The sequence below is a fragment of the Chelon labrosus genome (genome assembly GCF_963514085.1).
Source record: "Chelon labrosus genome assembly, chromosome: 5".
Lineage (NCBI taxonomy): Eukaryota > Metazoa > Chordata > Actinopteri > Mugiliformes > Mugilidae > Chelon > Chelon labrosus.
In genome coordinates this window covers 25,004,405-25,031,077 of record NC_140341.1, presented here as the reverse complement: position 1 = coordinate 25,031,077, position 26,673 = coordinate 25,004,405, and the positions used below count along the sequence as shown (strand labels likewise).

The following is a 26,673-nucleotide window of genomic DNA, read 5'->3' as shown; positions in this document are numbered from 1 at the left end:
ATCATTAGAAGTCATTCCAACAGAAAATTCGACGTTTCATTTCAAACATCGCCCCTCTGTTTTCTAACAGCTTTTGGCACAAGGTACAAAGTAAGACGGTGTAGGGCTAGTGTGGGTGTGTTTTAAAGCGTGTTCTGCTGACAGGCGGGTAACAGGTCAATGAATCTATGGAGGAAAAAGTGCATTCAAAAATGTCAGTGAGGAAGTGGTTCACGTGGCGCACTCTACCACACTGGGACACCATAAATCAATTGAAACCTACAGTTCATGATACACAAACTGCGCATTAGGGCTATGGCAACTTTTGGCAGGGATGCGCGTTGGTTAACTTAACCGATTGCTTTATGTTCTCTCTGTCTGAACTGTGATTTTTTTTCCACTGTGAATTTTCCTCAGTACTTGAATTTCCTCTGTGATACAGGAGGGAATGTGCAGAACACAAGATCACGCACAGCTTCACCAAATTGGGGCCTCAAACCATGCAAAGCGACCGTCCTTTGTTTTGTTGTGCTGTCCCTCGCCTGCACTGAACTGCCTGCCAATCTTCAGCCCTGCACGTCATGTCCTGCATATTTTTACAGCTGGATGAATGTACATTTTCATTTCCCATTCAGGAGAGAGAGGGAGGTACAAGTCTGACATACAGGTCAAGATGTTGTAGTATTCCGTAGCTTGATGTGTGCATGACTGCGTGATGTATAAGTCAATTATAAAACAGATCTTTCAAAAATTAATTTAGCATACCATGATTGGTTGTCTTGAGTGTGTCACAAAGACATTACAGTGTTGTACATACTTTGTATATTTACAGTTAACTGTATGTATGCACACATAAAATTCATATCCCTGGGTTACCTAACAGAGGTCTGAGTATCTGTCCTGTCTTTGTCCTTTAAACACTGCAGTGCAGTCCTGTCAAGCTGTCTGCTGTAGAGGGTAACATTATTTTTCCATTCTCCAAAAACGGCGGATTAATTATTGTACGTATGATAACATTATCATCACACCAACATTTCTTTGCGAGCCGTTTCTCCCAATGAAGTATATTTTTATATTTACAGTGTATTTTTAACCAGTCACTTTTCTGGTACAGATCAGGTTCATGTAAGCGTTTCATAATTTCTGTGCTCTGTAAACCAAAGAGATGCTTTCAGTCCATGTATGAATAGAAGCACTGAAGTATCACTGCAGAAGGGTCTGGTTTTTAAGTCCCATTCATCTCCTCATCCTAGTCCATCATGTACTGATTATGTTCTTATTGAAACTCTTTCCCCAAATATTAACACACAGAAAAAGATATCCTTTGGTTCGCTGAGGGGGAGAATGATGTAGCCTTAGGGACAAAAAGTCTCGAGTCTTTTTACGTTTTACTACACAATCCCCTCGCTGCGCTTGCTCCTCCACACCACCAGCGCTGTCATGAGGAGGGTGACCAGGATGGGCACGGCGATGAAGGGACCCAGGATGCGGTTCGGAGGGTCCTTGAGGAGCCTTCCAGTCAGCGAGCAGTCGTGGAAGTAGTGCCTGTGGACTCGGATGAAAAACTCGTCCACAAGCCGGTTGGGCCAGAAGCAGTCCATCTTCTGCGCCAGCAGGCATGTGCAGTTTGTCAGCTCGCTGTAGAGTCTGAGTGACACAAAAGAAAAGTGTCATATAGTAAATAAAAATACAGTCTTAAGCACGGTTTATGCCTCTGCGGGACATAGACGGCGTAACCTACGCAAGTCTACGTAAGTCTACGCCAGTGCGAGCCATTTATATTTGTGCTCTCGTCAGTCTGGCTCGCTCTGTCAAAAAAACCACTGTGTCTTTTTTGCCAGTCGGGTTAATTTTTGTTTCTACTTCCTGCTTCACTGTCAACAATGGCGACTGAAATCTTCGCCAAAATTTCGCCAAAGTCAAGTCATACAAATGTTTGTCTCTCCGAACCTCCTCAGTTAACCTTTTCTCGATGTGGTCCATCTTTATTAATCCAAAACAATCGATTGGAATATTGCAGAGATGGAGAAGCAGCCGGAAATACTAAAACAGAAACACGCTACTACCAAGCGGACCAATCACAGCTCTTACTCGTTGGTACATTTGTGGGGAGGTTCACGTCAGGCTACAGCATTAGGGTCTACATAGGCTCTGCGTTGGGTCTGGGCTGTCGCTACAGCGTCGAATTTACACGGATGTATAAACCGCACATAAGTCCTCAGTAACTGTTGTCACACATTGTTACATGCCACAAATACAGCTGACAACCATAACAGCAGTACCAGATTGACCACCCGAAATCAGAATGCATTTAAATGGAGTTGTCATTTCCATGTGTGTGTGACGAATCCATAGGAACATCCTCTTTTGTAGTATTTAGATAATAGATAATGGAAATTTTGTCACAGCTTAGATTTCAGGAGTTGTGACGTGATTTCAGCTTGACAAAGGCCATCGGTGGACATATGGCAACTTAGTATGTCTGAGGAAAATGCTGATATTACCAATAGCTTCATGTTTTATTACGTTTTTTTTTTTCTCATATTACCTCACCTGCTTGTTAGCTTGCCAACCTGTTAGCCTTATGGCTTCTAGATGCCAACAGTGACCTGTCAGCAGTATTTTTACAACTTCCAGCCGATGTTACAACTTGAACGCCAAGTATTTTGTGTACATAACTTGCCATGTATTAATCACAAGCTCATGTGTTCCATTTAAATCTGGGCTTCAGACGGATAGACAAAAGTAGGACCCTGGTTTCCAGCCATCTAGCTGTTAGTTTTACTGGCTGAATGACAAGTGACGCTGGCAGATTTTATTGGTATCAAGTTCGCAAATGCACTTGACAGTAGCACCATGAGTTGCTTGCGAATTGACTAATAGGCTGACTTATTTTTCTTATTATCTTTCATCCTGTAGCGATCGCTTCAAAAACTGTGCGTAGATGGTAATCGACCAAATAGAAATATGTATTTAAATGAGCTCTGCAAATCTCTCTTAAAGTGGCACTGAAAATCTATGGCCACTAGAGGCAAGCAAAACTCCAAAACAAACTGGCAGACACCACTGTGAACCACGCATTAACGCCTAATAAAACCACATCTGATGCAATGTTTCAGGCCAGATCCTGAAGAAAATATGTTTAGGAGCTACATTGCTTCCACTGGGTTCATCAGCAGGCTGCTTACTGTGACTTGCTGCGTAGTGCGCAGAAAACTTATCTAATGATTTTGCTGCAAACAGCTGTCTGCTGCTGCTGGAAATTTGGTTAATGAGACCTCACACTGAAAGACTGAAAGAATAAACCTGCAGACCGTGAAAGATGAAAGAAAAAAAAAAAAGACGCTAACATGCTCCATAAACCCGGGGAGAACTGCTGAGCCGGCTGGGTCATTCTCACTGCATTCATTGCATTGTTTTGGTTGTGTCTAAATCTTTTCTGCTGGCGCTCTCTAATCTGTACAGCTCAGGTTTCGTATGTTTAATATCTAACACAGTTTGAGGATGAACCATACGGTCTTTCTTTGTGGAGGGTTTTTCTAGCTGTAAACAGCTCAGGGCTACTTGGCATGCCACCAGCGCTACGGAGCACTGTGTGCTGCTTCAGGTGGCATCTTCACTCCGTCTGGGTGTGTCCCTCTTTCCTCTGCCGTTTCCTTGAAGTTTTACAAATCAGTCCTGGCAGATAAAAAAGAAAAAAGAAAAAAAAAAAAAAAAAGTAAAAAAAAAATGATCCCGCTGCCAGTCTAATGAGCACTGAGGTTTTAGGCAATGTTTATGAGTCACCGACTCAAAGAAGGCACAGCAGAGTCCAGCGTACGCTAAGAGATGCGGCTGGTCACCAGTTTACCTCATGTAGCTGAGGTTAGGATTAAATGAAACCCAGCTCTGTGGACCTTCTTGTGTGTGTTCGTGTTTTACTGAATTTACTGAATTTACTGAACAGCTTAATGTATTTCTTTATATCATTTCTATTTCACTATTGAGTGAATCAGACTGTGAAGGCCACTTAGCTGCTATACGAACTATTACACTGTATACAGCAGCTGTAACCTGTAATATTCAGCCCTACACAATAAGGCAAGTGATAGGAGGCAGAAGGCATGTGTTTTTTTGTGGCATGCATTGATTACCTGTAATGTGTTTTCCAATTAATATGAGAGGAAAGGCAGAACTGGCCAGTGGTGATAAGACAGGGAAACCAGCTTGTCTAATGTATTAAGATTGTAGCTCTACTTTTTTATTTTTTCCCTCCCTCCATCCATTTTATTCCTTTTCTTCTTAGCATTTCCCCCTCTCCAGAGGTGATCTCCACCTTAGCTTTGACTGCCATGAGCAGTAACATTACCCTTCTTAATTGAATTGAATTGAATTTATACAGCGTCAATAACAATACACAAGCCTGAATACCCTCAGAGCAAGCACTAAGGCCGGCCAGGAGGTGGAGATCCTAAATGTATGCATAAATGTAGCATTTAAACATGATGCAAACAAAAGTACAAGATACAGCTGGTGCTTGTTACAAGAGAGATTGATAATGAATAAAAAAGAATGATTGGTGATTCAAAATATTCATTGTAGGGAGGTTTGGTGGATAAATAGAGTTCATAAAGTTACTGTTATAGGAATAAATTAGAGCACAGATGCCTAAAATTGTCAGTGACTACAATCGTTCTATTACTGGTGAATTAGCTACAATGACTGAATGTAACTGGTATCATATGCAGGTTGGAGAATTATGCTTTCAGATATGAAGTGATAGCTATAAGCCATGAACACTGGGCCTGTTGATGATTTTCGTTTGTCTGCTGTTTCTCCAAAGTTGGAATGAATCAGGTTTCATCCGGCACACTGATGGAGACCAATGGCCTCCTATTGGAAATCATTAAAAAAGCAATCGAGGAGTGGTAACAATGTCGATTCAAGTGACCCTTTATGGAGGTACAGCCGTTTAGATACACTTCATGTTCAGTGCGGAGGGCAGAGACAGCCCTTGACTCCTGTTTTAGCAACATCTTTGACACCGGTGCCTTTTGATTACAGCACTGGGCTTAACAAAGTATTAAGTTTACAGCAGGAAGCCAAACACCCGCAACCGGTCTGCTTCTTCAAATGCATTTTGCCATTTAAATTTAGACCCCCGGGCTTAGAGGGGAAAAGGTTTACGGAGATGGACTGTCTTATTTAGACAAGATTTCGGACAGCTTCGTGCAGTACTTGCTATTATAAACAGCGGCGGAGTTTCAGGCTCGGGCTCCTATTTAAAATCCCCTTTAAATTCCATGGTAATCATATTCTGCTCTTCTGTCTGTTTAAAGGTTAAAGCATTCTCCACATCAAAAGTGGAGAGGTGGATCCAAAAGAAAATTGGTCATATTTGGTTTTGTTCACGGACCAAATAATAACATAAGATGTAAATATGCCTACGCCATAGTAAAAGGGCAGAATAAGAAACTAAATTTGGAAGTGAAAGCAGCTCATTCAGTTTATAAAGAAGCTAAAGTTCTTTGCGATCTTTTGACCACATGCACCATAGCCTGCCACAAACAGAATCCTTCAAAGGAGCTGTTTTAAAAAAAAATATATATATATGTTACCATGTGCTACACCTGGGCTAATGCTAGTGCTTCATTGCGTTCCAGTATAGGTCTCTGTTTTCTCAGCAATGCTAACAGCAGGCAACGGCATGAAGCAGGCCAGATAGATGCCAGTGTCTCAGCATAATAGTCACATAACTTTGCTGGATCTTGGGTGTCGTAACAGGAAAAAGTGATTCAAGTACGGCCAGGTACGGACATCACATCAGTTTAAGAGGAACACTAATGAATCTCAATGTGGTTGAATATATTCCAGTTTAATCAGGTGTTGGGGAGTTGTTTAGCTTGAGATCAAACTTAAGCATGGTCACGGCTGTGTGTGACTTTGTGTCAGCTCTCATGTCAAGTGTCCTGTGAATTATTAGATCAAGTTGAAGTCCCAGAGAGGTTGTACGAGATGATTTTCTCATAAAAGATTGAAAGTGAAATAGTTTCACGGCTTGCACTTACTGTATGGCACATGCAAGCATATAAAAGGTTTGTCATCATGTAGAATTTGCAGCTTGCTGTGTTAAAAAAAACATCCCACATTTAAAGGGCAAGAGCCCAGTGATTCAGAAGGATGAAACACAAGGTTTTTAAGTGATTTGATCTGTTGACTGAAGAGCACGGTGTGAATAAATAAGACCTGGATAATGAATAAATAAAACTAAAGCTGGGGAAAAAAGTTCCAGTGACACAAGAACTGACTCATGGCTGTTCCTTTATTCTGCTGACTGACACTCACAGAGCCAGGCAGGTAAAGTGGACAGGTATGAAAACTGATGGATGGGGCACAAACAAAAATATAATGAAGCGTGACATACAGATGGAATATTATATGCGGCATACTGCTGAGTTATCCACAGCAACTAGAACAGCAAACATCATTACCTCTACCATGGAAGTCATGTTGTCATCTGGAAATTCATTGACAGATGCAGACGTTCTTGTACATTTGCTCCATTATTGACCAAGCCTCCTCTCAGCCCCACACAACCTCGAAATAAAGTGAAGCAGTGATGCTTTCTACAAAGACCTTTCACATGCAGTGTGACACGTCTATTCCCTGTTGGATATTTTCTGTCTGAAAAAGCAGGGGAAAAAAAGTAGTCCGTGTTGTTTTGCATTAGCACAGCCCTCCTCAAGACCTCTGAGTCATATTACACCGATCAGGCATAACATTATGACCACCTTCCGGATATTGTGTAGGTCTCTCTTGTGCCTCCATTACAGTTATGACTCAGAGAATGGACATGGGCCTTCTGAGGGTGTCCTGTGGTGGTGCAATAGAATGTTGTTAGTGGGGGCCCTTGGGTCCTATGGGTTGAGGGGAGGGGCGTCTGTGGATCATCCCACAGATACTTGATCAGCTGGGGATGGCTGCTGCCATCAAGGAGTGTCATTGCTATGGGGTGGGGGTGCTTGGTCTGGTCTAGGTGGGTGCTACATGTCTAAGTAACATCCACATGAATGCCAGGTCCAAACGTTTCCCAGCAGAACATTGTATTGTCACAAGATGGTCAATGTTATATCTTCTCCTGTCAGTGGTCATAATGTTACAACATTCTGTTCCCAGGCACCACAGGACAGCCTCAGAGGGCCCATGTCCATTCTCTGATGAGTCACAACTGTTTTGGAAGCACAAGGACAATGTCTCTAGGACAATGTCACAGTGACTGCTAAGGTCACAACTTCAATGGATAAATTAACATCCAAGTTCTGACCTACAGTATTTATTCAAGGTTTATCTGGAGTCGCTCCGTTGGGTACTGATTATGCTCTGGCAAAGATCTATCTGGTCAATCAAACTGTTTGGACGGGATTTATGTAGTGGACAGAAGAGCAGCAGCAACATACTTATTCACTGTGGAATTCAGTCTCAGTATTAAAACATTGCATAGTGAGTTCTGTGATATAATAATAATAATTATCTACCAATAGCATTTGAAGACAAAAATACATTCCCTGTCATGTGAAAACTAACTAGAAATAATATTATGAACAACATGCCAAGCTCTGACCTCGCCAAATATAATCCAGATAAGGCCCAGCTTCCCCCTTTTCTCCCATGATATCTATGTCAGGTTCCATCCTTCTCCCCCGAGGGAAATTGAGTTTCAGCATCTTGTCAGAGCCAAAAAAAAAAGATCCGTGCCATCCTTGATCAGTGGAGTGAGCAACTTCTAAACAGGATGCAAAAACAAACATGAAATCCAGATTTCGGGTCAGCACAAAGTTTTTAATTGTCCGTGTTCAGTCACTGTCTATCATCTATTACAGCACAGGGATAGCCAGCAAAGACACTGAAACTCCCATTGTGTTTCTTGGAGATCTAACAAAAGCAGCATTCTGTGGCAATTCTGTGAACACTTCTGATCAGCAGTGATACAGCCATTACACTTTTATTCATTAGGACCAAGGGAAACGAGATAAGACAAGAGAGAGCCCTTGGGGAATAACTGGGTCAGGAGGCATTAAAGAACTGCAGCTGAAAATAGAGGCTAAGGGAGATTAAAGATTATTATAATTTCACACCCAGATTCATATCTGTACTGATTTTCCAGTTCTCATTTTCTACACCTGACCTGGTGTCACTATTATTCTCCTCCGTCATATAATGAACTAATATTATATTTTTTATTATATAAACTGCGGAAAACTCTTGAAAGTATTTGGGGCTGTCACCCAGAAAGAAGGTCTCTGCAGTGGCTGCTTGCAGAGATCACCTCAGAGAGTAAAGGAGAGATTCCTCTCTGTGGAATCAAAGAAATCCAAAAAAACGGGGCAAACTGTCACCACCGAGCACATCAGACAACATGCTCCATTTTCCTCTCTACTTCGTTATGCTGCTAACCGCCTGCATCCCTTTCCCTCTGCATGTGTGTCATTTTCTTTCCAGCGTGACTCACCGGACGTACACAATTGGGATAAAACTTGCCACTGGGTGCGGACTTTATGTGGCATTCTTTTCAAAATTCCACCAAGGAGGACCTCTGTGCTAGAAACCTACATGCTGGAAATGGCAGGTTTGGGTTGTGCAACAAGGCTTTGCTATTTTGGCGAATGCTTGCAAAGATCTGCAACGTTCTGGGACATTCTTTCATGACCATCATCGCTGAAGCTCATAATGTGCTTCTCATGATGAAACAGTCACCAGTGTGTCAAACTAATGAAACAACACTCATTTTACACCGGTTCTACTAGAATGTGATGAAAACCATGTATTCCAGTTGGTGTTTGAATGAAACATCACTGATTTCGAATGAAATGCTCATTATATTCATCTCTTGACAAAAAAAATAAATCTTTACTAAACAGTCACCAATGTGTCAGACAAATGAAATAATGCTTGCTCTATACTGATTCTACTAAAATGCCAAGAGTTTATTTACCACTTTACTAAACACTAAACTGAGATCAAATATCTACAACTAAGGCTGACTCACATCACGTGCATCTGGGCAAAAAATTTGCACTTAAACACACCACAGACTATGGCCAACAGCCCGCTGGTCTAAACTGTATGTTCTGGGCCTACTTGAAAGGAAATAACTCTCCTGGGAACCTGGAAGAGCGTCTATTAGCTAGGAAGCTAGTAAGAGCTACAAACTCGTTCTGCCGCCAATTGAACATGTTCTGAAAAGCTGGGGACAGGGGCATGACTAGAGCCAACAGTATGGGACACGCCAGAAAAACTAGATGCTGATCAATGGCCGTACACTGGAAAACTGCAGACCTTCGGCTTGGTGTGACTCTGGTATGGGACTGATGCCCTAATGCCCTAATCATTATTTTATATTAAGGTTTTTCTTCTTCACAGCCGCAGCACAGTTGTTTGTGTTTCTGGTATTGATTGATATTAAGCAACAATAACTTAGGTACCAATTTGTTCCATCTCACATGACCCAGTGATATCAGTTTAATACATTTCTGCAGGAGCCATGTCCATCTTACAAATTCAGGCTTAATGTACAGACTGGCTTCACCTCTTGGGCATCAAGCCCTTTTTTGTCATCAGTAAAACTTGTATTAAATCGCATTTATATTGTTTTTGTGGAGTTTTATTTTAATGACTGCTGGCCCAACATGTGCAAAGCTCCACTGAAACAAGTTACCAGCCTCAAAGCTATTTTGCAGGCACACTGTAGCTCCATTCGAGATGATTGTAAATGGTTTAAAAAAATTCACACAAGCCAGAGCCAGGCTATTTTCCTTCCCACATGAGAGGAAAAAGTACTAAAACAGTGCATTTAGTTTGAAACGTGGTTCTTTTATTGTGGGTCTGTGGGTTTGTTTGTTTTTGCTGAAATTGTGTTGGTGTTGGTTTTGGCACGTCAAATACAAGCATACATACGCAAGGATGCATATACACATTCACACACGCAGTCAGTCACGTGATTCTTTTTTCTCACCCACTGTATCAGTTTCAGATCAGTCAGTATCGTGAACAGATGGAGTATGGGCCTCGGTGTTTGTTTCTGGAGTGTGCGCTTGTCTGTGTGAGTGATTGCATTTGTGTTTGAGTGTGCTGTGCATGTATAAATTTGCCTATGTGACTGTTTATGCGTCTGTGTGCGAGCAGAAGAGTTGAGATGTTTGTATGGGCGTGTAAATGTTTGTTCTCTCCACACTGACATATCACTGCGAGACTTGCACTCATAAACTAACGCAGATGCTACAGCAGGGCAATTTCACTCTATTAAGTCAAGCATTTACAAATGCTGACCTGCTGTTGCCGCTGTTCAAAACAGACGGAAACTTGACAAATGCCAAGCCGCAAATATGAAACTTGTCGGAAACAGTGATGCATGCGTGCATATGAAGTCAGTGGGTGATTTCCAGTTTAACACTGCAAAACAGTCCATCTTTGCTCTGGCTAAAACATTTGTCTGAAAGATAATGTGAGTATACCAGGCAGAACCACAAAATATTTCCATTTAAATCTGGAAATTAAGAGAAAGTTGGAGCTTTTAGAAATATTTAGAAAATCGACCCTAAGCAATTAATCGTGTTTAAAAGTCCCCCATTTATAATAAACAAGAAATAGTTAATTATTCATGTGTAAAAATATTGTGTTGCTATGAGTAACAATAATGTCTAAAAAAAATAATTTTGTTTGGGAAAAAAAAATGATTGACTTTTAAAACAAAGGAAATTAGTTTAAAACATCAATTTTTTTTACACGTTTAACTTCTCAACATTTAAACTCTTACTGACAATACTTCCAGCTTGAAAGACCACACAAGTTGCTTGTCCCTAGCTGCTGAATATGTAAACGATACAATATGTAGGCATGTAAAACTGTGCAGATAGTTTTTGCCTCTGGTTTGTCAGTCCATCCATCTACCCCCACCACCTCCCTATGAGGACGTCGTAGCTCTTTAACTACGTCACCTCACCTCTCCACGCCTGTCGTAACTACTGTGACCATAGGCACAACGAAGGTTAGTAACTATGGTTCATAACAGGCTGCTTAGACAAGAATCCCTACGTCTTTCTACGCAGTAAACGTCAAAATCAAGAAACAAGAGTCTATTTAATTGAGCTGTGTATGGTTCTCCCATTGAAATTGTGTTGTTGTTGAATCTTTTTAGTGGAATATTGTTACATAAATGTGTACATTATAGTACATTATGAGTGGTAAAACGTCCCAAACATGCCATTGCAATGTGATGGTTGTTTCAGTGAAGCTAAACTCACAAAAGTAATAAAAACAGGTGACTACAATGAATGTAACAAAAATTCATAGCTGAAATCCTTGTAGTCCTTATTATAACGTATATGACAAACTTGGTACATTTTCATAGGAAATGTATGTAGATATATTTACACTGCAAAGAATTTGTGTTTGTATATTGCTGTTTGTGGCTGAAAGACACACGATTGGCTAATGCTAATACAACGGCGCAGAGAAAGATGAGAGCCAACAGTGCAGCATAATAAATGCAGAAAAATATTCCTGCTCAGACTCATCCTGAAGTCTTTTCCCACTTCGGCTGAAACCCAGTGGGACCAGCGAGTTGTCGTCAAAGTGAATGTTTGCAGTATTGATGTGAAGGCACCGTACAAGGAGATGGCTCAATTAAAGCAGAGCAACACCGTTTGTTGTTTGTTCCTCTCAGGGATCCAGTATATATATGAAGATCGAAATTAAATTTGAAGGATTCTCAAAGACTGTGCTGTGCACAAATGCCAGTATATTAGCTTAGAGTAAGAGAGGAAGATTATGAAGACATCAGAGAAAAGAAAAGGGGAAAAAGAAATAATGAATGTATATATAGTAAGTGATTTAAATCCAGACACATTATAATTGAAGTTTTCTGAGCAGCTACAAACTTACAAATGAAAAACCCCTCAAACTGAGGCAAGTATTCAAAGTCTTGTCCTAATGCTATTTAAGATGCATTGCATAACGGCTGCAGCAGCGCAGCAGTCTAGGCAATTCTGGATGTTATCCAGCCGTTAGAGTTGTAAAAACATACGCCGATCCACTTCTAATCACCAAGTAATCAGCCGTTAAATCACACAAAGATCCACAGAGAGGGAATTTCAGCGAGCTTTCCACACTGCTGAGCTCACAGGATTTATCTGGCCTGAGTTTCCATGTAACCTGATGTTAGCTCACCCACAAAAGGGTTTTTAAATTATTACATACAGGCATGACAGGCATGCATGACTGACCGCCAAAACTACCCTCTAACAATCGCACAGGCACAAGAGCTCTTGTAAAACCAAGAAACTGAGGTATTTTTAAACAAAACTGAAACAAGGGCAAAGGGAGAACATTTGTGTTAATGAAAAACATTCAACCCAAACGGTATTTGGATTCACTGAGCAAGCTATTCTACTGTTTTCTGTATTCTTCATTCCGCTGCAAGTTGGAAACACTCTTGTATTTTTTTATTATTATTATTTTGTACACTGAAGAACAAAGCTGAAAAAATATGAAATACCAAAGTATAGAAAACAAACAAGCCTACAACCAAAAAAATGTTCCACAAGCTAGATTCTTCATTGCTTGCTTTGATAACAGTTTTACAGACTATTGGAAACAACTTTTTCCAGAGAAATGACAGTCTATCATTACTTTAAGACGCAAACTTTAGTCAGACTACTCGCTGTGATGAAGCAGCCTCCCACGAGTCCCAAATCAGGGAAACAGGACCAAGAATCAGAGGAGAAGTTTGTTAGAGTTCCCACATCCGACATTGACAAGTAAGATCCTCAGATCAGAGTTCACATCAATGTTTCCGAGAATCCGAGCAGCAGATACATGTCATCATTAACTGTTTGGACTGTGATTCAGGCCTTCGTGCAAAGAAGCCACTACAGGGAGAGAAAGAGAAAGAGAGTAATAAGAATTTGAACTGCTTTGACTGTGAAACAAGATCTGTAATTTCTTCTGACAAGGAGACGTTTCTGCATCTTTGTTAGAAGAAGAGAGAGAAGGAAAGAAAGGAGATCAACTCATGAATGTTTCCCAATGTAAAACATGAAGATGAATGAGCATTGGGGGTGTTTTGGATATGACAGTATTGGAAATTTAGTTACAGTTCAAGGCATGAATTAAGCAATACGGCTACCACAACAACAACACACTGTTCCATCTGTACGAGCTTGGTGAAACCATCATTTGTTTTCACACAGGAAAATCAGACCATATGGGCTTTTTGACCAAGAGACCTCCACAGTCACTTGAACTAAACCCAAATGAGATGGTCTGGACTGAGTTGGACTGGAGACTGAAGGAAAAGCAGCCAAAAGAACTGTTTCGAAACTGTTTAGAGAACACCACTGTCATCAAGATTCTAAAGAATCACAGATTTAAAGCATGATTTTTCCTTCGTTACACTTTTTTCAACATACCACGTAACTCCATAAATCTAATTTAATAGTTTCTGACATTTCTGTCTTTGCTATTGTTCTACACAGTAGAGTTTTAAAGAAAATCTTGAATGAGTCAGTGTGTACAAATATTTTACCGTTTTACACAGTATACTAAACAAGCATATGACATTGTGTCATACTGTAAAAATGTCTTGTAATAAAGACTTTCAGAGGCATGTACCTACAGGGATTAACACTGAAGCACCTACAATGGCTATTTTGGAACTCCTTTAAATGTTCTCTCCGTGTAGATTTTGACACTGACTGTTGTGTTTTCACAGCAAACGAAAACATTAAAGAAAGCTTGAGTGTTTGTGAACTATGCTTAATGCTGGAGAAGCTGTATAAGTGCTGAGGTGCCACGCTGAGCATAGTAATATAATAATGTGCCACAATTAGCATACTAAGCCAACAGGCAGAGCGGATGGTTGAACAGATACAGCCTAGAGGCTCCTGAGCTGCTGAGGTGGGCAGATGGATAGACTAAAACAAAACAGTGTTTAATAGGCCCCATACATATTGATAAGCTGCAGATTACCTCAAGTTGTTGATGTTGAAGTTTTGGGAAAATATGGGCAGTTTTTTTTATTATTATTAATTTCATATTAATGTTGCTCCGCTTTTTAACATTTAACTTCTTACATCTCAAAATGTCTCAGCTTAATCATTTAAAGGATTTGTTTTCCTGAGATAGTTAAGTTAGCGGGACTTTAATACATTTACTATGAGCATCATGGTTTCTTTCTAGTAGTGGCCCATAGACAGCGTTCTTAATTAAAAATGTTTCACTTTATGTTTTTTAATGCACAGTTACAGCCTTGCAAGTGTTGCTAGTTATATCTTATTGCACAAAAGTGATTTTCTTCACTATTTTCAGAATATAAAAAGGAATTTTCGCTCTTGTGGCTTTTTCTTTCTCCTTGCATGTAGTTTGAGGGACACAGTGTTTTAATGAAGAAAACAAAACAAAACATCCCAAAAAAAGAAGAAAAATCTTACAAAAAAAATAATACACTGCAATATCTATCCAATACGTGCTAATATAAGCTTCCAACAGCAAAAGTCCTGAATATTATGAGTGGTAAATTTTATTGTTTACGTGGGGCCAAATGTGTATTTCTTTTATAAGTTCCCACATGGTTTTGTTTTAATGCGCTATGATAAGTTTTAATTTCCCATGAACCAGATATGGGAGAGGTATTTGATTCTGTATAGTCACTTCCTGTTTAATAAAGAGGGAGGGACACACCTCTCCAGAAAAGCTCAGTCTGCTCAGATTGGTTGACTCCAATGGCTTTGAGCAGGCACCACTCATATATGGCTGATAACTTAGCCAAAGCAGGCAGGGAGAGGCACAACAAATCTGAGAAAGCTTTTCATTGGACACATTAGTATACGCCCCCAATTGCACCATGAGCCATAAATACCATTTCCCGGAAATGGCAAGCTTTAAAATACCAGTACAAATACCCACAAAACAACTTTCTGACATTTTTGTGTCAGTTGCTGACAACAATGTGCAAGACCTATCATACAAATACGCTTAAACACTGATACTGATGTCAAAGGGCTTTAAAGCTTAAAGCAAGCATTACCATGATAGCAAGCGTCTGTTTAGGTTGAAGACATACAGCAACAGCACTGAAGTTAAAGATAGATAATTGTGGTCTGCGTTGTTAGCAGTGAAGTACAAGAGTGCTCTGGGCTCCCTAAAAGTCAAACATTACCTTCGTCACACTTCACTTAACACAGCCTAGGGCTAGAGAGGCATTCGCTAATGTTAGCTGGAGGACATGACAGCGCACAGAAATTATATCATTATTGCAGATGGATTAAAAGAGCAAAAAACAAGGCTGATATCAAAGACTGTCTTCCACATGTTAGCGTGCACAAAGTTGGTCCAGCCGACATAGAACAACCCGCTGATGGCAGATTAAGAAATAATGAATATTTCATTTCTAAGCCACAGGCTGCAGGATTACCAACATGGTCCTGTCTCTGTACAGATAAAATAAATTACACAAAATGAACAAAAGTATATGATTTAGCAAGTAAACAAATAAATGCTTTCTGTCCTTGGGTTGTGTCTCATTAACCCCTCCTGCTTTAGCTGTCAATCAGACATGTTTACCCGCCTGTCCATTCAGAGGCTTTTAGGATAAGGGAGCATTTACAGTTCACCTCCAAAATAGTTGCTCCACCGTACTCTGATGTGATTTCTGGACTGTAAAAAAGGAACAGCTAATCCGTTCGGCTCGGTGTTTACATTCATTTGATGTTCTGCTTATGAGGATTAACGGATGCGCTTAAATTATTCTATTTTATAATCACCACCGCGGTCATTGGATTAAAATACAGTCTTTGTTTGGCAGTCAGTCTTTTGTGTTGGGATGGCTGTAGAGGAGAGCACTTCGTTCATAGATATAAGTACTGTAAATGACATCTATCTTTACTTTAACATCAATTTAACATCATTCAATTACTCTAAGCACATCAATAAATTCTACTTATGATAGCCCATATAGCACTAATGGCTCCTTTATTGTGACATATCCACACCATGGTTCTATTCTCTCTCGATTACAGTCCATCATCTTTCCAGGTGCAGACTGAATACCTGCAAATCGTCCCCGCGTAGGCAGTAACCTCAGTGTCATGTGTATTATTAAGGAGTCTGTGACCTCATGTGGGCTTCAGGGCACCAAGAGCTATGAAATCTTTAGTAGGCGCTTTCACCGCTGAATGTCAAAAGCAAAAAAAAATAAAAAATTAAAGTGAGAGATGGACGGCTGAAATAAAGGGAAGGAAATAAAGATTTATGGCAAAGACTGCAAAGAAGAGGTTGCCCATACTGTTGGACATTTGTGTCAGGGCTGTTGTCGGGCATCAGGGCAAACAGTCCGTGTAGATTTATAGCTGCTTCCTTATCCCACCTCAGTTTGTTTTGCGTAATGGCTCATTTTGACTAATCTGATATAAATGGTTTGTGCTGTGGGACATTGATCATGTGGTATTAGCATGAACATGACAGTGAAGAACTGGGGCCGGATTGCCAAATAGTACATTTGTATTCATAATGAAACATTTATCACATTGTATGCGCCCTTATGTTTACATGAGCAACACAACAAAATGTCAGGCAGCTGTTTAAAATGCAGACCCTGGGAGCTTAAAATTTCAAATGAGAGCCAGCAACATGTTGGAAAATGTTCAGATTGAGCTGAGATGGTGACATGTTATCATTTCTGTCTCCAGCTGGGCGTCTACGTCCTTCCATCTGTCTCCCATCTGTATTTGACTTGTCATATTTTCCATCTGCTAAGTGTCCTGTACATACCTGAGTGCTAGTAGACCGAAATGATTAATTTACAAAATTCTCAAAGCAGCAGGTTTATTAGTGAACCCCAAGTTTTTCACAGTGGAACGGATCCGAACAATGTCATTAGTCTCAATAAAAGATCACTGTGTCAACGGACTGACCGCGTCCCAGCCACTTGAGAAGGAACAGTTGTGAGAACATTAAAAATGTATTAATGCTTTTCCTAATCTGAGTTTCTGCTTGTTACAGTTCATTCTTTTCTCCATTAGGAACGAAGGTTGCCTGCTTTTCTTTTTTCCAGTGTTCACTTTTGTGGCTTTTGTTGCCTAAGTGGCTTCACAGGTTTTCTAAAACCTTTTCAGTCATGGTGTGGTGACTGCCGTTTCTGCTGCAGTGTCACCTCCCTATGCAGTGTTGCTGTGAGTAAGTGGGCGCGTGACAGTGCATGCTATATTGACTCACTGAGCTAAACATCCTGCAGTTAACATTTAAACATCAATTAGCATGCATTGCGCGTATGCTGACATTTGACCTCGTGAATGTCAGTGGTGCATATTGCATGTGCAGTTGTTTGTTATGGTAAGCCGCGCTGTGATCTCCCCAAAGGTGGAGTGAAATACAGATTGTATTTTTCCACACCTTTAAGGAGCACTTTTCAGATTTTACTACTTCACATGAGAGCTAACAAGGGTTATATGTAATTCTACTTTCAGTACTCATAATGTGATTGGTTAACTTACCACTAAATACTGCGATAAACATAGCTTCCACCATTAATATTTCAACCATTAATTTCACAAACGACATATTTTAACAGGAAAATATATAAATGAAGAAACACTTTCAAACCACTAATCATGCCAAATGTAACTGGGAACGCAGCTGTATTATTTATCTGCAAAAAAAAGTTGCTTACACCCACTTAGACTGCAACATTAATAGAAATCAACATCATTTAGAATTATAGGTCAATGTACACAAAAACAAACTGCTTCCAAAAGCGCTGCTACACTAGCCATTAGCATCTCCTCTAGAGAGCCTTTGTTGAGTTCTTGTCTGAAAAACAACAAACTCCCACACACTGCCCACCAACCAACAATCAGACAAAACTTAGTCCAAATGTTTACGCTGCTGTTTTGAGGTTGAAAAGCCCCAGGATATTTTCTCAAGATGCTCCTGCGTAGCAGTTGTGCTGCTGCGGTAAGCCATTTCATGTTTAAACTGCGCTCATTTTATGAAGTCTCAATTAAAAGAACTTACTTTGAAATAAAGGCTTGTTACAGCAGGAATGACAACGAAAACTGGCATAACTGGCGATGAGCATGAACATCAAGACCATCAGCATATTCCAAGCTAATCAACATGTTTACTAATCACATCATCAGTTACGTTCATGCATCCTTTCAGCAAATCAAATCATGCAAATTGCAAATCATGCTTCCTTTCATGTCTCACATGTGTGAATACAGTTTTCCTCTGGCTTCCATACATTACCTTGGATAAAAAAAGACATGAGCAGACTCTTAACTCTTGCCCGTACAATTCATTTTGTCAGCGCAAGTGTGTGTGTGCAAATCCAGAGTAGACTTTGCAAATCAATCAGCATTCAAACTGCAGTACCACGTGAACGTTAATGCAACACGGACAAAAATGAACACACACTCTGATGTTCACTGTGAGGGATTAGACAACTCGAGCTAGTTTACAAAAGTCTGTTAATTGTTCCCAAATGAGTGCTTGCACAGTTGGAGGAAAAAGAGAAGTTGTGTGTTTGGAGCTTCGCTGAGCTACCACCACGCTGAGCACATTAACGTAATGATGTGGCACGATTAGCCAACTAACCAAAGACAGATGGGTGGTAGAGAGAAAAAAAAACCCATGACATTAAACATTCATTCAGCATTTGCATGATACTTAAGTTCGCAGATAAAATTTGTAAGACTTTTCAAGATGTCAAGTACGAGGACGCAGGTAATGGAACGGACGTAGAAGGTTATAAACGGCGTGTAATCAGCTGAAGGACAGAAGCTTTATCCGAACACTTCAATCATTTCTGCTGTAAAGAAAAGGTCACATCACTGACAGGTTTCACATACTTCAAATATCTAGTCCATTCTTGTGAAGGCTGGTAAAACATTTTCTGGTTTTTCTGCTTCCTGCCGACTTAATGCTGCACTGTCATGGCTTACAGATAACTAATAATACCTAATAACAGATATCTCTGCACTTAGCAGTGTTACCTGTATGCTAGACCGATTCATTCATTCATTGGGTCATTTAGAGTGTTCCTGATTCCCTCATCGGCTTTAAATCTTCTCCAGTTTACAGCCTGACACAGCCCTGAATTGATAAGTAATGGTGACCTGTACAAATCATCTCCTCGCCATTTTCTCATTCCATCCTGGGATTTGATGGGTACACTGCAACCTGTTGACAGGAGTACAAATAGTGCCGTGACACGTAATAACAATAACTGCCCAAGGGACTAGGGGAGAAAAAAAGCAATAGAGATGTCACTTAACTGAAAGGGAGCATGCAATATCTTAGCATTAGCATCAATGAGACACTAGGGGATGTCATAGCAGCACCATGTAACAGCATGGGGCACAAGGAGATGACTAAAAGTATAATTAAATACCACTGAAATATGCAGCAGAAAGGATTGTGGACCAGGGAATGAAAAAGTAGAACAAAAGTGAGTGAAAGAAAAGAAAAGAAAATCCGAGATATGAAATGTATTTAATTCAGTTCATGAATTCAATTCATGCTTTAATGTAGAAATAAGGCAAAAAGCCAGTTTGGCACTTTTTTCTGTGTGAAAGCTTGTGGAAGGAAGTATAATAGAAGTAGGTATATTCTGAGGAAAATACCGACAAGTATTTAATAATGCATACTGAAGCGACTGTAAGAGACAATGTTAAGTGTTCTAAACTCAGGCTGATAGTGAGAAGTGACAGCTGAGGACAGAGGAGAGACAGGAGAGTTGAGGAAGCTGCCCTCCCTTTGACAGCTAAGAGACACTAAGAGGTAGGATGGTGCTGTGTACGTACACACACACACACCACACACACACACACACACACACCAAATGTCATTTGAACTGAATTAGAAATCTCCGGAGGCGTCTAGGCCAAAATACGGCACACCCTCGAAGGGAGAGCAACTGTCCTGATACTTGACCTTTTTCACTCTGCTGAAGCAGTTTTGACATTTCAATTCTTCATTTGCTAGTCTCTTTTCTGCTGTTGTCTTGTTTTTTCTGTTTCCTTTGAGGCAGTTTGAGGAAAGCCTCTGGAAATAAACAGATAATCCATCCATCCATTATCTACAAGTATTCATCCCGAAGAGGGTCATGGGGTGCTGGAGCCTATCCAAGGTAGCACTGGGCGAGGTGCAGGGGAAAAACACATATATACACTCCATCTACATCTAACTTAGAACCACCAGTACATAACAACATAACATGCATTTCTTTGGACTGTGGGAGGAAGCCAAAGCACCCGGAGGAAGCCACGCGGTACTTTTTGCTGTGAGGTAACAATGCTAACCTTTGCGCCACTTTGGCATCAGTCAGATAATCATGCCTCTATGTTACACAGTTTGCAGATATAATTGCTGTCCAGAAACCAGAAACCAAAGTCTGTGATTAAAGCAACACCTGCGGAAGTAACTTTTAATTTCTGTGCTAAGAAACATAAAATACCAATAAGAGGAAACACTTCACATCAGTTTAACTACTGGTCAACACTATGAAGTGCAGTGACTCTTAAATCACAAATAAAACTGAAGAGCATAAAATCTACTTCAAATGTCATGTGTCTTGTACATGTATCTGAAAATTAAAATACAATTATTTGTAATTCGTAACAAATGCTGTTATATTGATTTCAACATAATGGCAGAGATCTTACAAAATAATTAAAAAAAAAATTTCCAAGATGTCAGATCTCAGCAATTACTCTGTATAGAGAGCCGAAGTCCCTGCCTTTATACTTCCGGGCCATGGGACCTATCTTTCGAAAAAATATGAACGGCAGTCTATGGCAAAAGATAAATTATTTTCTGGTCCCGATCGACTTGTGCCTTGGATTATACATATGTTGTTTTTCAGAATAAAAAATGATTTTACATGTCAAGAATGTCACAGTTTGTCGCAAGATAGTTAAGTAAAACGCTATGGAAAATACGTAATTAAACGAACTACAAGTCCCGCATGCTGGCGCGTACAGAACCGACCAAAACTCCCTTCGTGTAACTACAGCTCTCGACATGACCCGATTTATAATGATTTTCACCTCGTTTGATGCTTCTGCCTTCGTCCTGGAAGAAGACGGTAAAGCTCAACAAGGAGACAGCCATAGTTCTCTAGTTACGTACATTGTTTGAGACGAGAGATGTAGTTCACTAAGCGATCTCATACAAAACCTAATGTTGTTCAGCTTATTTACGTCAAATAATTTATCTCTTGACGTGAAAAATTATCTTTTAAATTCACACACATCATATGTGAAATTCATGCCACAATTCGAACGGGACCAAAAAATAATTATGATCTCTCCATAGACTGCCGTTCATATTTTTTTCGAAAGATAGGTCCAATGACCCGGAAGTAGAGGGGCGGGACTTCAGCTTTCTATTAGCATTCTGAAATAAGGAAAGTATAAAAACAACATTGAGTATTATCAGGTGGCAGTGCGGATACAGATTGCAACAAACTGAAAACCTCCTCCCTCTCCCTTTTTAGGAGAACCTATGGTGGCTGCTAAAAATGTAAAAGGCGAGTCAAAGACCCTCTGTTTGGGCTACTGTAGAAACATGGTGGGGCAGTGGCACTATTATAGGCTTTATGTAAGAGGATCCAACTTCATATGTAGTGGAAATGAAGGACATACACAATGAACAGAGGCTCTAAAACTGAGCTGTGTGGTACTCCTATAATTCATTATTTATAAAATCACAATAGGCAAAGTCTGTTCAGTATGTTTGTACCCACTTTAGATTATAAGAGATTGTTCATTTTTAGTTTTGTTAGTTTTAAACAGTAACATACTAGTTGAAGGCCTTGTGTGAGAAACACTGCTCCTTCACCTAAATTAACCTTGCAGCTCAAAGTTGGCTCAGTGCCAAAGCTACAAAAGAGGTCCAAAAGCGACAGCTGGCACTTTTCGTAAGAGCAAAGACGATTCTGCTCGTAAAACTAGGACATTCAGGTCAAGCTTTCAGTGGCCAAATACAAAGGAAAAAATATATTCAATGAAATGAAATGCAAAAAAAAAAAAAAAAAAATACAAAGGCTTTTAAAGTTCCAGTCAAATTGGGGTTCATATCTACATGGTTATTTAACTGTAACTGATTCCAGTAAATGAATGTAATTGTAAGAGTAATTTTGGAAAACTGGACTTCTTTAACAGTGAGTGCAAAGATAATATTTCTACATGTACAAAAGATCTCTGTTTATGCCTAAGGCTTACAGCTTTTGTTCTGACTGACTGTGTATATAACCTTTATATCCCCCCGCCTCCATTTTCTCCACTCACTCGCTTTCTCTGTTGTCTCTCAGTCAGCATCTAATCAGCAGTTGGAAGGGGACTCAAAACTTGGACAATTACAAAGACCTCTTATTGCTGCCTTGACAGAGTCAAACAGAAAAATGGGGTAATAAATAAAAACAATATTTGTTGTGTGTGGAGGTCTTTGAACAATAAGCTTTTAGGATTCCAGTTTAATGATCTTACGGCAATAAAACTAACAGAGAGGATGAAAGTGCTTTTCAGCGCCTTATGCAAATTTCATATCTGAGGCTCATTATGTGTTGTTTGTATTTTTGTGAATGCAAATCTGTTTTAATCTGTATCTCTTTTTGTCTTTACGCGTGTGTGTGTTTATCCCACTCACTCGACTGTGTCCTCCCAGCTACACCAGAGTCTCTGATCCAGCTCTTGCATGTCCAGTCTGAATTTTGCAAGGCAGAACTCCTCGATTGCGTATTCGTAGTCGGGTCCGCACCTCAGCGCCGACACATACTGTGAAGCTGCCGATAGAGGAAGGAGCAAAGAAAAGGAAAGAGAAAGGAGAGGATGCATAGTCAGATCACAGCATAATGCATAACTCAGAGCAAGTCTAAAAACTTTTTCTGTGTAAAAAAAATATAAAGCAGTGGCTCGTGGCCATGGCAGGGTCACAGCAAAGGAAAGCACTTTGGAATAAATGTGACCATAAATGTTGACCATCTTCTTATGGATCACTGCAAATTGAGCCATCTCCCCATCTGTTGAACATGACACGGAAAACCATCTGCTGACACAGTGTCAGGCCTGACACTGAACAGGAACATTTCCAGAAAATTCTTGCTGGACATACGCGTGTAATGCATTAAAACCAATGTAACAATCTGACATTTCAGAGAATATGCTGCTTTCCAACTGTTGAAGAGAAACTATTTTCATATGTATGAGCAAAGCATGACGTTTGAAGAAGTAGCCCATAAGCTTAACATAAAGAGAAGAACAGCTAGGTTGACAGCTAACCAGAAGTGGAAGTCAAATGTTTGGTGTGTGGTAAAAACATTGGCTGTATCAGATCGACTGTGTTGAATTTATGCTTTTTAGTCCAGAAAGAATATGTGTGTTTATGTTTTCATTCTTCTGTATATACTGTACTGTAACAGTGTTCATATTCTAAGGGTTTCTGTGGCTAACCCAGGGATAGCTACCACTCTTCAAATCCATTTTCTCTGATGCCACCTATACACAAGAGAGAGAGAAACAAAATCACTTTCTACAACATTTTCACTTTCTCTGTTTAAATCCAGACTGAGATATCCCTAGTGTCTGCAGTGCCCTGAGTCCAACTCTTTATATTCACATAAGAAATCCATTCCACATGAGTGGGCTAGCTGAACCCTGCTAATGATGGCTCGGTTGTACGCACGTTGATTTGCCACAAAGCCTGAAGGCCGAAATGTATTACACAATGTTGATGGCAGTCGGTGTACTACGATCAAGATATTGTGCACAGAACAAAATAATAGTGGAACACAGTAACACTGTATCACAGACTTTAAACAAGTTTGGTTTGATGGAAAATTGCTCACCCGCGACAACAAATTCACAGATCACATATTGGAAAATGGCCATATTTGATATGCTTCTTACGGATAAACCAAATGTCAAACTAGATGAGAAGCAGTGTTGCCTGTTCTTAAACAGTGTAGTTTCAATGTAACAGTTACCTTATCAGTTATTTAGTTAAAGGCCTTGCTGCCAGGGCAAGATCTGGGAGGGCAGCAGCATCATGACCAAAAGGTTTCCATTAGGCTGTCTTCAAACTAAAACACACGCTATCTGTGGTTTCTGTCTGTGTGGAAACTGCACATTTATCTGTTGGTCGCATGAACATACACATTACCTATCCCATTCTTCCTGTAACACGATAAAAGGTCAGAGTGAAATATCCCAAACAGCCTGTGATGAAAAGTTTATTTTTGTCTTGTTGCTTAAACACGTATATATCAAATCAATTCTATGTTCCAGACACTCACAGTGACGCAGATATATCTGGAGGAAGGGCTTAGATTGACGGACCATTTTCCCATTTCCTCCTGCAATCATATATTGATTTGGAGCCGCAGCTAAAAATAATGCCACCTTTTAACTGTAAATGACTCAGTGTGGATATGTTGTATGTGTTGCGCTTCACGGCCCTCTCCTCCCTCCTCATGGTAGAAGTAGAGACTGGAAGTAGACTTGCACCGCTTTATGTGTTGGAGTCATTAAACATGTCCAATAGCTGAACATGATTTTCAGAATTCAGAAATGTTTTTATGAAGGAAACTCACTCTTCACTGCTGTGTTATGCGTTTCTACACACTGTTGTAATTTCCTGTTAGACGGGGGTGATCTCTGCTTCTGAACTGTCCAAGAGCCCTTTTTTTTGGGGGGGGGGGTCCCTGTTGAGTTGAGAGATTTCATCAGCAGGTAAGGAAGCTGTTGTAAATTCAAAAATGTGATCTGTGTCAGATTGTCCATTTAAATACCATCTCTCTATGAGAACGTACTTTTCATTCGTACATTGACGTTCCTGCTATCTCTAGGTGGAATCTCCCAGAATGCACTGCTCTCTATCCCACCCAGCAGCTTGCTTCATGATGGGCTCTTTATACTCCATGAGTGATTGTGTTTTTCCTAACTGTGTAATAAAATGTGTATGAGACCGAATATAGCAAATAAATACATATGCTTCTACTTGTTTTGCTTAAGTGTCACGTGTGCACGTGCTGCCCTGTTTTGGTTTTGCAAACTCATGCTTGGACAGGCAAAACACCAAACCTTTGAAAACAATGACACGAAAACCCATGTTCGGCTCCTGATTTGGTTTTTCTTTATTTGTCACATCCTTATCCCATTACCCTTTTGCACAAGAAAACAAAAACATTAGCCTTAACCACCACTGGCTAATTCAAAGAGACACCACATTGCAGGTGTCATTGACCTTGTTGTATACATGCAGCTGCAGTTTAATTTCTACACTTTATCATGTGACTTCTGCTTAAAAAGAATGTGCAAGGTGGCAAGGTGTGACTATTTCCAGGTATTTCAGGGGAGCAGTATGGGCAGATTGTTATTAGTGTGTATGTAGCTTTTCTTAAAGGTTTTATTTGCATATTCAAAAAGCATATCAATTAGGGATTAGGGATGTCTCGTTGTTTTACAGTGTCAGTGAAGCATCTTTTCACAGCTGCAGCTAAGGTGTTCTTCATTGTTTGGTCACGGGAGCTCACTTTTCCTGCTAACTACTCAAACGGAGCCAGAACAGATGCCTTTTTCAGAAGTGTCAAGGGGTTTTCGGTAAGTAGCTCATATTCAGACCAAAATATTCACTGAGACTGCTTCTGCTTGGTGAGAGATGGCAGGAACCTTCTACATGCTACGGGCATCCAGAAGTCTTTTTGTATGCTGTTCAAGCTGCAGCTGAACATATTTCAGCCAGGATTTGGCTGAATTTGAAATGTTTTAACGAAGTATTAAACTAAACTACGGCATGTCTGGCTGCTACTGCAACAGCAACAGCAACATTAACAGCCAGCTGTGTTGACTGCCTTTTTATTTAGAATTTGTTGATGGCTTGCTAACCATCTTGAAGGTGCATAACTCCCACCTACTGCTGCAGCGTACCTTGTATTGGTTACATATTGTAACCCCAGATTCTATGAGTATAAGCACAGTACATAATGGCTGTATCTGGGTTGTTGCACAAGTATGAGTACATGAGTGCAGGACTGGATAGCATTACTAAAATCGGAATTGGGATTCAGCTAATTGAAATGCTTAATTTTTGCTTAGCTAAATATAGAATTAAAGCAAATTAGTTTAGATGGGAAATCTAAACTAATTTGTTGTAGTACTACACACTATGTATATTGTACAAGCAAATACTGGCAGAAAAATGAGTACATGATGGATTCCACACCAAAGGGAATGATTTTATATATAGATCATGCATACACTTCACAGCATGTTTCAACTCAATGTGGTTTTTTTTTCTCTTTTTCTTATTCAGCCCCAACTCTCAATCACTAAATGCTAATGATGAAAAAGAATTTAATAAAGTAGAAGTTTGTTTGTTTGTTTTTTCAGGTAGATGTGATGCTGTAACTTCCAGAACAGTGTGTTAACAAGTGTGACCTTCCTGAAACACAGTGTAGTGTGAATATGACTTAACTTCCACTGTCGTATGTACATATTTACAGTTAATTTAATAACCAACCTGAACAGAAGCCACAAAGAGCAGAACCCAACAGCAGTGGAAAATGCATAAACAAAACTGTTTACCTCTATTGTGGCATTTTGCTTAGTCAGAAGTTGTTTTTCTCATAAATTTATAACATGTTGCCTTGGCAGAATACCAGAT

At 40.0% G+C, this 26,673-nt stretch overlaps 1 protein-coding gene across 2 annotated transcripts in view; it reads right to left on the bottom strand.

Moving 5' to 3' along the window:
* Nucleotides 1–1,370: 1,370 nt before the first annotated feature.
* The window catches only part of ramp1 (receptor activity modifying protein 1), a gene marked incomplete at both ends in the record, with an annotated part of 58,735 nt that continues 33,432 nt past the window's right edge, over nucleotides 1,371–26,673 (bottom strand). The window contains 2 exons of one of the 2 annotated variants that reach the window (XM_084544499.1): nucleotides 1,371–1,626; nucleotides 22,660–22,795. In XM_084544499.1, coding sequence (XP_084400625.1) covers nucleotides 1,371–1,626; nucleotides 22,660–22,795 — 392 coding nt within the window. Of the gene's footprint in view, nucleotides 1,627–22,659; nucleotides 23,144–26,673 lie in introns of those variants that run through there. The other variant, XM_084544498.1, reaches the window with a different exon arrangement.